Source organism: Coloeus monedula (assembly GCF_965178545.1).
Source record: "Coloeus monedula genome assembly, chromosome: 3".
NCBI lineage: Eukaryota > Metazoa > Chordata > Aves > Passeriformes > Corvidae > Coloeus > Coloeus monedula.
Window position 1 is genome coordinate 28,832,213 of NC_138783.1, and position 15,650 is coordinate 28,847,862.

Here is a 15,650-nt window from a genome sequence, read left to right on the forward strand (position 1 = left end):
GCGGACACCCCGTCGAGGAGAGGCGGCGGCAGGCTGGCAGCTCCGCTCTGCCGGGCCCGTGCCCGGGCTCCGGGTGCGGTGTGCAGACCCTCGCCCCCGCATCCCCCCGATCTCCACACTCTCCGCGTCCCTCGGCAGCCGCCCCGGTGTTGAAGCCCCCCCTTCCCTGGACAGGCGCCCGCGGCCGTCGCCGCGCTCCGCGCCCTGCCCGGCCCGCAGTGGGGAGGAGAGGAGCGGCGGGCGCGCCCCGCCCGCATGCCGATCCCGCATGCCGATCCCGCATGCCGATCCCGCATGCCGATCCCGCATCCCCGTCCCGCAGCACCTGGCGCGGCGGCCGCGCGCATTGGCTGCGCCCCCCGCGGCCCGTGACGTCATGCTGCAGTGCGGGGCGGGGCCGGGCGGGGCGCGGCTCCGGGAGGTGCCGCCGTCCCTGCGCGCCGCCGCCGCGGGAGCGAGGGCGTGGGTCCTGCCGGGACCCGCCGCCGCCGCCGCCGCGATGGGCGACCCTCGGCCCCGCGCCGCCGTCCTTCTCCCTCTGCTCTGCCTCTGCGCTGCGCTGCCCGGCAGCGCCTCCAACAAAGGTGAGCGGCGGAGCGCCGCGGGCACGGTCCCGGGCGGCGGCGGGCGCTCCGCTGGGACCCCGCGGCTGCCCCCGCGGAGGGGCTCTGGAGGGACACGTCGGCCGCGGCTCGTCCGTCCGGTTCCCGCGGTGGCGGTGCGGCTCCGCGCTGCTCGCCGCCTTCGCCCGGCACGTTTTCGTCGGGGCATCTCCGCGGTCCCCGGCGGTCCCCGGCGGCCCCGGCTTTCTTCGCCCCTTCGGGCGCCCTCATGCCATCCTATCCCCATTCTCTACTTTGTCCATCGTCATCCTACCACCGCTTTTTTCTCCATTCTTTCGTCTCTCAGCGCTCCCCTCGCGTTTTCCCGTTTTCCACCCACTTGTCTTGCTTTTGTTTAGTTATCGCTGGGTGGATTTACATTCCCATCCCTTCCCTAGCATGCTGAGAGAGATTGTGTTGTTTCTCCACAGAGCCCTGCAGTTCATAAAACACATTCCCTATCTCCATCTTCCAGTCCTAGTTCATCCATCTACAATCTGTCCGTAGGAACTGTTGTATAGTTCTGCGTTAATGATGCAGGTTGCTTTTGTGTATTTTATGTGATAAAGATAAAAGACCCCCAAACCACCTCAGCGCTACAGCTGTAATGTTCGGAATGCAGATGTTCATTGAGCGCATAGGGTGGTGGAGAAAGATGTAGGTTTCTAGATCTGTGGCTGTAGTGACAAGCACGAGAGATTCATCTGAGGGCAGTAAGTGTGTTGGTGATCTGACAGGCTGGGAAAATCTGTAAACATTTGAGGGACTCTGGGGTCATCGGGGAATGTGACACGGTGCTTTCTGTGCCTTGGAAGAGTCAGGGCTACGGGGCGGGTGCACCACAGAGCTGTGTGTACCCTGACGTTGGCTGGGGCATTTATTTGTTCTGCTCTGCTTCCATGGGGCCCGGTGGCAAGGAAAGGCCCCTCATGCTCTGGATTTTCCCTCTCCTTTGTGAATTTGCACACGGAAACATCTACCCACCTTTGGCAAATTATATTAGATTGACGGGAGCTTTGTTGAAGCTGGTAGGAGTCTGTATCCTGGTAGGAGTCTGTATCCTAAAAATATTCCTAATATGTTTTTCTCTTCTCCCAACAACTCATTTCCCAAGAAATCAGATTGGTGATTCCCAAGTTGCAGGTGGATGCAGCAAAAGATTTATCTCTGTACCATCAGCTTGTTACCCCAGCAACAGGGCACATTTGGCATTTATAGCTCTGGATCCCCACCTCGGTGGTGTGGCGCATGGATAGAGCCAGAACAGAATGGAATCCGGTGGGGACAATGGAGGGGCAGGGGGAGACGCGGGCACTTGCACACAGGGAGGATTCCACCTGCATACTGAGCAGGATGGATGCTTCTCTGGATTTCCTACGCAATGCTTTATAATCTCAATCAATACAGTGGTGGAGAAGTGCCAACCCACGCTCTTCGCTGCCATGCCAGGCTGGCTCTGCCCGCTCTGCCCTGCTGGGGCATCCCCTCGCTGACCTGTCAGCCTGCCTGCTGGCCCACCAGCCACCCCTGGCAGCAACCCCTGGCCCCGAAATGCACAAATGCTTGGTTGCACAGGATGCTGCCCCTTTTGAGTCAACACATGAGGCCATGCCAGTATGGCCTTCCAGAGGACACTGTGCTGCAGAGGATGGATTTAACATATTGGAATGGCTCTTACTGGAATTAGCCCTTGAGGGGAATGGCTCTGTATCCTACTCCCCACCAGCTCTGAGCCATGCTGTGCTCAAAGTACTGCTGGGTTGTAATAAATCTTGGTCTCCAGGGGGTGGGAGAGTGGGGGATTATGTGGGAATGGGGGTTGTAACTAGGCCATGTAATATAATCTCTGAGGCCCATTTGGCAGGGAGTGGGCATGGGGGAGGGGTTCGTAGTTTGTAATGATTTTTTTTCTCTTTCACCTCCTATCCCCTCCCCTCCCCTCCTCTTTATTTTTCCCTTTCCTTACCCCGGAGCCTGTGTGATAAAGATTAATTTGCTATTTCTGGGCCTGTGACATTTTTCAGAGCCTCCTGCTGGCTGCTGCCTCCATGCCAAGCCTGGCTGGGCTCCAGCCAACGGGATTAGCAAGGAGGGGCCGAAGGAATATGGTGCTCACCATGGAGTGGGGAAGGAAGGAGCAAGGGACTCTCAGAATAGGTTGTTACGTGCATTGGATGGCTGACTGAAGGTGTACCTAGGCGTGTGTGTGTAGGTCCTGGGCCTTAGTCTAGAGGGTGCAAGGCACAAGTGATAACAGCTGCACGCAAGACTTGTCCCCTGGGAACACCCCAAGAGAAGATGTAGGCTGGATCTTTTCGTTATGGCTTCATTGAGCTAAAGGGTATAGCATTTGGAATCTGTCTCCAGGCTGAGGCTACTTCTGCCTCTTGAGTTCACTTTTTTTTTTAACTGCTCCAGCTTTTCTGGGCACCCAGATGTCTCTCCACGTATTTCTAATAAGTAATGAGGACACAAGGAGGAACACATTGTTTCTGATGAGGTGTCCCATGAGTAGAACTAAATAAAGATAACTTTTTTCTCCCAGCCTATTTTAGACGTTTTTATTTCTAGAGAAGAAGGTGGCGAGCGGTGGTTGTTACTTGCCAGGGGATGAAATTCTTCTCTTTTCCTACTGAATCTGCAATTGGTGGCTAACACATTCCTGTCCTCCATCCTTTACCCCAAACCTGCCTCAGCAAACAAGCACAAACCATGGATTGAAGCCGAGTATCAGGGCATTGTTATGGAGAACGACAACACCGTCCTGCTCAACCCGCCGCTGTTCGCCCTGGACAAAGATGCCCCACTGCGCTATGCAGGTAGGTGGGGAACTGCTCTGGGAAGGGTGGAAGGCAGAGACAGACTTATGGAGAGGCAGGGACACAGTGACATTCATTCCTGTGCTGGATCCTACCCCTCTTCAGGAAATGATCACCTCCAGACGTTGTTCCGGAGGAGGTCCCTAGTGAAGTCTGGAGGCAATTTGGGCACAGCTTGATTTAGGATGCTGTGAGCTGTTTCCTTAGGGAGAGAAACTGAGGGTGGAGCCAGCTACTTTTTGACGCAGTTCTGCTATTTCCAAAGATCACATGCACAGCGCTGTGTCTGTGAGCCCTGGAGAAAGCTGGTAGGGCACACTTCCTTGGCAGTGCCACGTCCCCTCACAGTGAGCACAAATCCCTGGAACAACAGACGACACTTTCAGTGGTTGTAGTCCTAGTGCTTACTTAGGCCATGCCTGCAGTTCCCTCACGCATTCTTCCTCAGCTTTGGGAGAGTAAATGTGGTCCCTGTGAGCTGAATTTTAGGATTTAGGTGACCCTATCTGCAGTTCCCTGCGGTACTCTGCGCATCCTGCGTGTGTGGGTGGATGAGACATCATGGATCTTCGTGCTCTGGCTGTCTATCTGCAGTATATGGCCTGTTTTGCCTCCCTGAGGGATGAGGAGGAGACATAAGGTGCTCCTTCAGCACTGTGGCTGTGTAGAACTAATAAATGTAGCTTGAGCCTTGTAACCTCCAATCTTTTGTGATGCTGGTCAGGACTCCTTGCCGTGGGAGCAGTCTCCAGTAGATGGCAATCTGCACCATTAATAGCTGTAAGGGATAGCAGGAGGAACTCCTAGGGAACCAAAAACTGCTCAAAATGAAGGATGATAATGAGGGGGAATGGGAAGTGTGAGTTAAAAAGGAAGAAAATATGGGAAAGGAAGGCAAGGGGTGTAATGTGCTTTCCATAGGTCCTTTTCTTTCTCCCCTTCCTCTCTGTTTTTGTGTGTACTAGGTGAAATCTGTGGCTTCAGGATCCATGGGTCAGGGGTACCTTTTGAAGCTGTGATCCTGGACAAAGCTACAGGAGAGGGGCTGATCCGGGCCAAGGAGCCAGTGGATTGTGAAGCACATAAGGAGCACACATTCACCATCCAGGCCTATGACTGTGGAGAGGGACCTGATGGAGCAAATACCAAAAAATCACACAAGTAAGTTCATGCAGACATTGCTGCCTGCTACAAAATGTGATCTGTCACAAAAGTGCAAAGGAAAATTGCTGTGGAAACACTTCCTTTAACCAGAAGTATTCTTCTCTAGCCATGATATTGTAACTCAACATGTTAAGAAGACCCAAAGAGAAATGTTCACTGACTGTCACATGAGTGAATACAGAAATGAGGGCTGTTTGACAGCAGTTTCTAAGAGTGGTGCTGCATGTAGGTAGGAGGTCCAGATTGCATTATTATTACTTTTGCTCTTTCTGAGTGGTTGGAAACCATTGTCCAAGCAACTGTGTGACAGCATTGCTGCACGGAAATCAAGGTGTCTTTCCTTGTCCTTGCTTTTGGCAGCAGGAAATGAGAGTGGTGCACTTTAAAGGAATGACTTTGAGATTTAGGTGGTACATGGCTCCTAATCAGCCCATCGGTTCTTATTGATGTCTCTCTGCATCAGGGCCACAGTGCACGTTCGAGTAAACGATGTGAATGAGTTTGCTCCCGTCTTTGTGGAGAAGCTGTATCGCGTGGCAGTGACAGAGGGAAAGCTGTATGACCGCATCTTGCGGGTGGAGGCCATCGATGGGGACTGCTCCCCGCAGTACAGCCAGATCTGCTACTATGAGATCCTGACCCCCAATATTCCCTTTCTCATTGACAATGACGGTAAGAATCCTCACCCACCATGTGCACATCACTCCTGTTTTCCTGCTCTGCTCCTTCTCTGCCAGCCCCATTTGAAGGCAGAGCTGTGCTATATAAATTTTCCAGCGCTGCTGATCTGTGCTGGTGAGAGCAGCAGCATCCATTTTGTGAGGTGCTATAACTTGTTACAGAGTGACACTGGGCAGGGTGACTCAACTCCTTTTTGGTTGTTTTTGTCATTGATCAAAGATACCAGTGATTTTTAGAAGGAATGTCTTTGAGAAGACTGCTTGTCCTTTACCTTGATCTCTTTGTTTTGCAAACCAGGGAACATTGAGAACACGGAGAAGCTGCAGTACAGTGCAGATCGGGTCTACAAATTCACAGTGACAGCCTATGACTGTGGGAAGAAGAGGGCATCTGATGATGCTGAAGTGGAAATCCAGGTGAAACCCACGTGCAAGCCCAGCTGGCAGGGTATGAAACCTCCAAACACAGTTATCTCTTCCCTTCTCCTTTGCTCAGCTACTGCTCAGTCCTGCTCATCACACATGTTTGTATATATGGGCATACACATATAAATCTGTATGCCCATATATATGGTTCAGTTCTGGCACCAACCCATCCCATCAGGGGATGCAGTAGATGTCTGAGTCTGTTGCAAAGCCACTGAAAGGTAAATTCTGGCATTGGAAAATCATTCCTTGAATTACTGTGAACTGCCATGCGTTTGATAAGGCTCATAGACTGTATTCAACAAAGACTGTTTTTGGGGCTGCTGCTCTTGAGGATATTTGGCTTTTCCAGGGGTGGTGGAAAAGGTGTAGGTTCACCTTAATCAATTAGAATTAAGGGGAAATCAACACAGCTAAATACCTGCTCTGCCTGATAAAAGAGGCTGTCTAACCACAGAGTGATGACACACCAGTATTAGCTGTAGAAGCTGGGACCTTGGACTCTGTGCTTCTAGGAAATCTTCCATGCACTGGTGCCAGCTGCATAAAGCTGTATTTCCAATGTGGAAAGGGCCAAAAATTTGGACTAGTCCATAGATGCCACTTGTGTGTATGCCAGGTGTTCTGGCCCTGTGTCTTTGGCAGTTCCTAATCCCTCTCCTTTACTCCTTCCCATTAGGCTGGAACAAAAGGATTGAGTACACCCCTGGTGCAGGCAGCCTCGCGCTCTTCCCCACCATTCACCTGGAGACCTGTGATGAGCCACTGTGGAATATCCAGGCCACGGTGGAGCTGCAGACAAACCACGTGGCCAAGGGCTGTGACCGGGATAACTACTCCGAGAAGTCACTGCGCAAACTCTGCGGTGAATTGGTTCTTTCCTGGGCTGAGGGTGGCTGTGGCACAGAACCCTGCCCCTCCCTTTGGAGGGGTTCACAGTGGTAGCTGTGCCTCACATAGCTGGGGGACACATTCCTCATGTCTGCTGTGGTCACTCGGGTGGGAGGACACCGAGCTTGGGTGTTGCATTGAGGGGCAATGGGTGTTCCTGCCCACATCTCATGGAATCGTGGAATGGTTTGGGCTGGAAGGAACCTTAAAGATCCTCTAGTTCCAACATCCCTGCTGGAGACAGGGACACCTTCCAGAGTCCCATCCAACCTGGTACTGAACACTTCCACAACTTTCTAGTTTTATAAGGAGCTACTTGTGCTTTCCTTGCTGGGAAGGGAGAGATTTCTGTGCATTGTCCCAGTATGCAGAGTCTGTGGGACTTCCCTCAGCACTGAACAAAAAGTCACCACCCTTCTCCAGATAGGAGAAAGGCCTTTAGGCAACTCTTCCTCTCCCTGGGCACCGAGATATTAAAATGAGGCTTCCAGTGCCCATCTCATCTGATCCCCAGTTTGCAGGCTCCTTATTTTCCCATGCCAACATTCCTGACTCCTCCCCTTCTTGGTAGGTGCTGCCTCAGGAGAGATTGACCTGCTGCCAGTGCCTAGCCCCACAGCAAACTGGACGGCGCGGCTCTCGGTGCACTACAGCCAGGACAGCAGCCTCATCTACTGGTTCAATGGCAGCCAGGCTGCCCAGGTGCCTCTGGTGAATGGACCGAATGGCCACGAGGGGCTGAGTGACCACTTCACCCTGTCAGTGTGGATGAAGCATGCCGTGGTGCCTGGCAAAGGCAGGCGGGAAGAGGAGACGGTGATCTGCAGTACAGTGCAGAGTGGTGAGACTTCTCCTGGGGTGGTGACACTGCTGCCCACTGCCTCTTAACTCCTTAGAAGGGATTGTCCCTGCAGGGGTAAATCTCTGGTGTTCCAAAGCAGGACTTGGGCAGGGGTGCCTCCTTAGGAACACAGCTTTAGGTGTCCCTTTTTCTGGGAGTGCTCAAGACTCCTGTGAGCACGTGATGCTGAGTGCCAGTCATGCATGGCAGCGTGGGCTTCTGGGTTCTGGCTACTGGGACTGCTTGGAGTGCTCATGTAACTCCTGTGCTTGTCCCTGGCAGAGGATGGCTACTCGCACTACTCTCTGGCTGTGCATGGCTGCCGGATTTCTTTCCTCTACTGGCCATTGCTGGAAAGTGCAAGGCCTGTGAAATTCCTCTGGAAGCTTGAGCAGGTGAGGAAGGGTTTGCCTCCTCCCCGTGTCCCTTCTCCTTCTGCCCTTTGCTGATCCCATGCTCTGCTGTCTGCCGTAGGTCTGTGATGATGAGTGGCACCATTACGCCCTCAACCTGGAGTTCCCCACGGTCACGCTTTACGTGGATGGCGTCTCCTACGACCCTGCCCTGATCCACGACAACGGCCTCATCCACCCCCCACGGCCGGAGCCCTCGATCATGATCGGGGCCTGCTGGACTGGTGAGTGCCCACTCCCCAAACCATGCTCTTCCCATGTGGGAAAAGAGGGGGTGGAGGGAGACCCAGAGGAGATGAAAGAAACACCACCCAATACTAAATGATGCAAACCACACTGCAGCCATCTTGCCTCCTTGGCACCAAAGCCAGTGTGGCTCCTTCCTTCCTTGTGGACCAAGGTAATAACAGCTCAGGGACAAGTGTCACTGACAGCTTCCTGGACAACAACCATGGAATATGCAATGGCTAACCAACTTTCAGGCAGGGGAAAGTTGAAACTTTGTACCTCATTCAGGCACTGGCATTTCTGTCAAAGCCCTTCCCCAGAAAGCAGGCAGTACTATTTATGCTGCTGACTGTATTGATGGGGATTTCTCTGTCTTGAGGATCTATATGAAGTAGTCACAAATCTTTCTGTACAAGAATTGGGTTGAAAGACAAAAATCAGATTAGGAACAAAGTTAGGCCACTACCAGATTAAAATGTATTCTGTGGAGATGCAAGGCTGCATTTCTCAGATCCTTCAGTTCTCCTGCAAAACTGAAGCAGGACAGACTGAAAGGAATTCGCCTACTGCTTGCCTTCGCTCTGGCGGAAGTTTCTAGCAAGATCAAATATTTGCTGTTCTGCTGCTTCTCTGAGGTCAGAGATCTTCCCACAGCTCTGTGCTCTCTTGATTGGTGTTTTGCAGACAGCAAATATTGGTCAGCTTGGGACCCTCTCCTGCAGCTGAGTTTCTAAGGGATGTTGAGAACATAGCTTGTTGGGAACATGGCTAATTCCCAAAATAGATAACACTGGGAAAGGATTAAAAAACTCCAAACACTATAGTTTCTGCCTTAAGTCAGCTACTCGTCCTACAGTCTTACCATCCGCTTCATGAGAGGAACTCTGCCCTCTGTCATCTGTGATGTGCTGCCTCTAGGGCTGAAGGGTGCACAGAGCTGTGCTTGTGGACTGGCTGATACAGGCACTTGTATAGATACTTGCCTGACCCTGTAACTACCATCTTCCAACGCCTTATTGCTCATCCGGATGTTCTCCTTTTGCAGAGGAGAAAAACAGAGAGAAAATCAAAGGAAGTGAGAACTCCACCGATTCTGTGCAAGGTAGGGAAAAGGCAGAAGATGGGTCTCTTCCTCTCTTGACTGTGCATGACTATCACTTCTTGCATGGTGCCTTCCTCATACAGCTTCCCCAGTCCTGTCCTGCCACCTCCCACCCCCCTGGGAGGAAACCCCTTATTTGGCAGATTGGTCCTTGATACCTTGGTACCTCTGGAGCATGAAAAGGCTGATGGAAGGACTGCAGCCTGCTTTGAGTGATGGAGTATGCTTTTCGTGTGGAGAAAAGAGTCCTCATGCCTGATCATTAAAGCTGGTCTCTGAAGAACACAATAGCCATTAGAGACATCAGGAGATGTCACCTCATCCCTAACGATCTGTGGAATGTGTAGTTTCTTTTACAAGCCCTCACAGGAAGCAGAGTGAGAAGGGGACAAGAAATTGTTTCAATCTGGCATTCAGCAGTTTGACAGAACCTTCTCTATGCTACCCACTGTTCACTGCCCTTGTCTTTTTATTGGTCTGTTTTTCTCGCTTTCCCCCATCTTTTTCAAAAATTGTCATCTCCTTGCTTCAGCATCCCCTGTCTTCTTGTTGTCTTTGCTTTTCCATATCCTGTGCAACCCTCTGTCCCTCTGTACCTGCATTAACTTCTGTATGACCTTCACATTGTTGCTTTTGTTGTCTGGGCTTTTCCACGCCCCGTGCCCCTCTCTGTTTCCCTCTACCTCCCTTACCTCTGTGTGGCCCTCACACTGTTGCTTTTGTGGTTTTGCTCTCTTCCTCGCCATGTCTCTCACACCCTCCACCTCCCATGTTTCCCTCAGGAGATCCTCTGTCGATACACCACTACTTCCATGGTTACTTGGCTGGCTTCACTGTGCGCCCTGGTAGCTTGGAGAGCCGGGAGGTTATTGAATGCCTGTATGCCTGCCGTGAGGGGCTTGATTACAGTGACTTCGACAGTCTGGGCAAAGGGATGAAGGTATGCCCATCTGCCCAGCTTGCATGGGTCTCCTCCACTCTCCTCCCCAGCCTTGCTTCCCAGGACTTTGCCTGCTCCCCACCTCAGACAGCTCCCCACCTTTCTCCTTTGTGTCTCTCTCAGCCTGGACTCCTGTCATTTGCCAAGGAACCTGAGTATTTTCTTCTCTTCTACCTCTAGGTTCATGTGAACCCCTCTCAGTCCCTGCTCACCTTGGAGGGTGATGACGTGGAAACCTTCAACCATGCAATCCAGCACGTGGCTTACATGAATTCACTGCGCTTTGCTACCCCCGGTGTCCGGCCACTCAGGCTCACCACTGCTGTCAAGTGAGTGGGCAAAGCAGCACCTCTGGCTCAGTTCAGCAAGAGGGTTGCCTCTTTTTTGACTAAAGTTACACCCACTCACCTTGTATTTTAAAATACTTGTTTTTTAAGATGGTCTCAAAATGGGTAAAAGTTTTCCTGAAAATAAATGTTAAATTATCCAATATCCAAATGGATACTGTAGTATTGGTTCCTAGTGCCTTTGCAGAACTTCTGCCTCCACTCACAGAGATATGACCACTGTGTTTGCTGGTGTGACCAAGTCACTGGAAACCCAGTGGTGTCACTCCTACCACACATCTCTGCCTTGCACAGCAGGCTGTAGGGGAGCTTTAGGAAGACTGCTGGAAAAAGGATATTCCCTTCCCTGGAAGTAATGGGCAGGAGGTGTTCTTTTATAATGTTGTTGTTGGAAGCTTGGGCCAACTGATGTTTTCTACTGCTCTCCTTCAGGTGTTTCAGTGAGGAGTCCTGTGTCTCCATTCCTGATGTGGAAGGCTACGTTGTGGTGCTACAGCCTGATGCCCCCCAGATCCTGCTGAGTGGCAATGCCCACTTTGCTCATCCTGCGTCAGACTTTGAGGCTCCGGAAGGAATTCCCCTGTTCCCCAACCTCCAGATCACCTGCTCTATTTCTCACCAGGTGGAGGCCAAAAAGGATGAGAACTGGCATGGTACCGGTGAGTGGAGTACAGAGCAATGTGTAAGAGACAAACTGGAAAAACCTACAAGAGTTGCCGTCCTGCAGAGGAAGTAGAGCCCCTATAATTACACCCAAAAGAGGGAGTTTACAAATTTAGAAGCAAGGCACATTGTCTGTCAATATGTAGGCTAATCAGCTCTTATCCCTTTCTGCTCCTCCCTGTACTTTTTCTATCCACTAACTTCCTTTGCCTCACTCTCCCCTAATTCTTTCCCAGGCTGCTCATTCCTAATCCCTTTTACATTTTACCTACATTTCTCTTTATTGAATCCAGCGCTGGATGGATGTCCTGCCTGTTACTCTCTCTACTCCTGCACTTACTTAGTCTCATCCTACTTCCTTCTCTTCTGCTCATTCCTTACTTCTTGCTCCCTTCCATCTCTTCCTGCATCACTTATTCCTGTGAATTCCCCAGTCAGTTTCCTCACACCCTACAGAATCGTGTTCTTCAATTTCTTCCCATCATGCTCAGATTATTTCTCTGCAGTCTATGCTCTACGTGTCCATTCGCTTCTTTCATATCTGCTCTGGTAATGGGAATTTTTGCTCCTACTTTTCTGTTCAGAAGCTTTGCCTTTCCTCATACAATGATGAGTTCCTTGACTTAAGAGCAGATTGTTCTCAATCCTGCTGAAAGCAGTTAGTTTTTTTGAATGTGGTTGCTATTTTAAAGAAGATAAGATCTCAACCATGGTAACCAGCAGTGCGAGACAGGGAAAAGCTTTCAAAAGCATGCAGGGCCTGGGAGTGTGTGAGCGTTGCTCCTAATTTGCACACTGTCATTGTCAACAAAGTCCTTACAGCCAAGATGTGTTATCATGAACCAGACTGATAATAGTATGTTGTTCCAAAATAAAGTGACTTTATTATGTGCATAAATAATGTCATTAGAACCATCCCGCAACAAGTAATTAGACTGACAGTGATTTTACTTAAGGTCAGTGCTAGGTGGAGAAGTAATTACATATGATGTGAGCACTCTTAGGTAAGCAGGTACCCCTCTGAGTAACTCCCTCCTTCGCTGATGGCTGTCTGGCTTTCTGGCCATATCATCTTTCTGTTTGCATCTCAGTGACAGACACACGAATGTCAGATGAGATTGTGCACAACCTGGATGGCTGCGAGATCTCATTGGTAGGAGATGACTTGGACCCAGAGAGGGAGTACCTGCTCCTGGATGGGGCACTGCTGCAGCAGCGGGGCCTGGAGCTCGTTAACACCTCTGCCTACCTGACCATCACAGGTATGTCCTCTCTGTGGTCACAGCTATCCAGTTATGCCTCTGTCACCGCCTGTCAGGCATCTGGGAGAAGGACTTGATGTTAGAGAAGTGTTGGTGTACTTGGTGACACTGAGATGTAACCACTTCTTGAACTCCTGGCTTTTGGAAGTCCCAGACCATTTCCTTGGGGAGGTGGCTTGTCCTCCAGCACAGAGTACTGGGACATGGTGTCAGCTCTCACCCAGGCTTGTATCACTCCTCCTGATGTACTCCTTGGGGTTTGGTGTTCTCAGGTATCAGTAGCATTTTGCATGACACGACTGGAGGACACCATATCCCACAGCTTTTGGACTCCTACAACACTATTGTACTCTCCAGAACCTAAGAGGGCTGTTGCTCTCCTTCCCTTCCACTTGTTTTCGCGATGCAAGCAGGGATTCCATCAGGTCCTTAGCAGCCAGCTCCATGTCCAAGCCCTTCCCAAAATTCATGAACCCAGCATTGCCTTGCATCCCTCTATAGCTTCTAGTTGCTGCAGGGTTAGGATGCCAGGTGACTTTGGAGCAGGAGCTTCCTCACCCCACCCCTCTCTCCTTGTCTCAGGCGTGGAGAGCATTGCAGTTTACGAGGAGATCCTCCGCCAGGTCTCCTACCACATCAACCACGGTGCTGCCCTCTATGAACGGAAGTTTCACCTGTCCTGCACGGAGATGAACGGACGCTACTCCAGCAATGAGTTCACTGTCGAGGTACAAGACCGATGCATGCACACGGAGGTTCCTCCTCGTGCACGGAGAGGACACGGTGCATGGGAATGCATGGAATGTGCCATGGACACAGGGTTGAGTCCCCTCACTCTGGTCTTTCTGCAGGTGAATGTTCTCCACAGCATGAACCGAGCCGCTCATCCCAGCCATATTCTGAGCTCCCAGCAGTTCGTGCACCGAGGCCACCATTTACCCGCAGAGCTGTCTGGGCACAGTTTGGCAAGCACCCACAACAGCCCAAGTATGTAACACTCACTACCTTTTGGGTTTATTCCTTTAGATCAGGATGCTGACTTTCTGATACCCTGGCAGAACCTGTAGCAGAGGATTCCTCTCAGGCTCCCTGTACCCATTATCAGGTTCTCATCATACTGTCCTGTTCTACTCGTCATTAGCCAGTGGACTGCAGTCTTTGTCAAACTGTATTTTAGAGCATGGTGCAACAATCCTCCTCTTGTGGGATATTGTTTTCTTGGTGTAGAAGCAGACTAAAATCTACAGTGCAGAGGGTCTAAAAAGAATAACTAAGCTGACTTCATTCATGCACCTTGAAAAGGTGCTGTGTGGGCTTGTGCAATTTCAGAAAGAAGCTTCAACAGCAGGAGAGAAAAGTGAGTCAAGACTGGCACTGCTCTAAAAAAAGAGATGGGAGTAGGTGGTGGTCAGCAAAGCAGGAAAATACAGGAGATGATAGACAAGAGGAGAATTGTTGCCCCCAAAACAGAGGAGAGAGAAGCCTGAAAGCTAGACTAGATGTTTGTTTGTCCTGGTAGCCCTGTGCCACAGGCATGACCACACTCCAATCAGTTTTTCCTGGGCTGTGAAAGCTCTGGGACTTGTTACAGACATTTTGGTCCCCTGCTGTAGGGAACAAACAAGGCACCTTTGAGCTAGCTTTTGCTGCAGCTTGCTGCAGTAGCTGATCCCAAGCTGGTCCAGCCCTGCTGCTGGCACTGCAGGGGCAGCCTGTGTATGTGCCAGCCTTTGCCTCTCCCTTCCCCAGCTCTGCCTGATGGCAGCAGCAAACTTGTCCCTGCTGAACAGAACCATAAGCAAATTCATGGAGGGCCTGGAGAGATTTTGTAGGGAAGGTGGTTGTCTGGGGAGTTAAAACTCAGTCTACAGGCCTAAAACAAACACATGGGAGTTGGGCTAAGGGTCTTAGATGAATTTCAGGTTTTCTCCTGTGGAGAAGCCAGGCTTGTGCCATGGCCCTAATTAGAAGTCCATCATAGCATTCACATCTGCTCCATGTGCAACAAAGGCATCTTTTGGCTTCTTAGTTTCTCTACTGCTTGCACAGAAATCACACCCTCTGAAAATCATCATCGAGCCCTTAGAGGCTGTCCCCAGCACACATTTCTCCCTCCTAAGAGCAGGATACAGATACATGCTGTGCAACGTATTCTGGTGAATTCTGCAGATAAAGATGTGCAGTCTACAGGCCAGGCTGACATCACAGGAACTGCCTGTGCCCAGGGGCACAGAAAAGTCAGGATATGTTCCTGCACAGACTAAAACCCGAACTCTGCCCAGGAACCTCAGTTCCTGCATGTCAGGTTGGAAATGCACGTTTCTGTGACAGACTCTAGACACAACTTCTCGCTTTCTTTCTTCAAAGTGGTCCCCAGTGCTGCCACTGTCATCATCGTGGTGTGTGTGGGCTTCCTGGCACTTATGGTGATCCTCGGCATCCTGCGCATCCACTCCCTGCACCGGCGGGGAGTGGGGCAAGAGGTCCCTGGGGCTGCCGAGTCGGGGCACACCAGCACTGCAGGCAAAGAGAGCGACATGTTCTGGGACGACTCGGCCCTCACCATCATCGTCAACCCCATGGAGGTGAGGAGCTGCCACTGTGGCCAGGGCTGGGTGGGCAGCTGGGTTGTCATACCCTTCTCCTTACCCCATGTCTCACTTCCCCAGTCCTACCAGAGCTGTCAGGAGAGGGCAGCAGGAAGTGTGGAGGGCAGAGCTGGCGAGGGCATGGAGGATGATGAGGACAGCACCGACTCGGAGACACCCGACTCCCCGGACAGCAGTGACATGAATGACCGGCACATCATCGGCAAAAGTGACGTCTCTCACCGCTACTAGGAGCTTTAAACACCCACCCAGTGGATCCCCCCGAAACATATGGCAGGAAGGAGGAGGTGTCTTACTTTCAACTTCTTTCCTCCCCCACCGTGTACACATGTGCTCCTCCCTCACTTACCATTTCTGCCTCTCATGTTCCTTCACCTTCTGCCATTCTCGTTGTGGACATTCCCCACATTATTGACCCCCCATCTGGCTCTCCAGACACAGGTGTTAGGGCACTTACACATGAAAGTGGCACAGTTCAAACTGTGATGCAGATGTCGGAAAGAACGGAAATCTGAAAGGCAGAGCCAGCCACAGGGCTCAGAGTGGGGTTTCTCACAGCCCCTCCCCAGATATTATATATATATATTGTATATTTTTTCAATGTTGTCATTTGAGGTTTATTCTCGTTTCATGCAAAAAAAAAAAAAAAAAACAACAAACCAC

At 51.2% G+C, this 15,650-nt stretch overlaps 1 protein-coding gene across 1 annotated transcript; it reads left to right on the plus strand.

Moving 5' to 3' along the window:
• Nucleotides 1-499: 499 nt before the first annotated feature.
• Nucleotides 500-15,218, plus strand: CLSTN3 (calsyntenin 3; the record flags this gene model as incomplete). The annotated part of the gene is made up of 18 exons (XM_082278143.1): nt 500-584; nt 3,299-3,421; nt 4,387-4,582; nt 5,049-5,257; nt 5,564-5,713; nt 6,371-6,556; nt 7,154-7,423; nt 7,706-7,818; nt 7,898-8,060; nt 9,110-9,166; nt 9,949-10,106; nt 10,287-10,435; nt 10,886-11,112; nt 12,208-12,378; nt 12,961-13,106; nt 13,230-13,365; nt 14,746-14,963; nt 15,048-15,218. 18 exons carry the CDS (start codon nt 500-502, stop codon nt 15,216-15,218), a joined length of 2,928 nt encoding a protein of 975 aa, XP_082134269.1.
• Between the last annotated feature and the right edge of the window lie 432 nt (nt 15,219-15,650).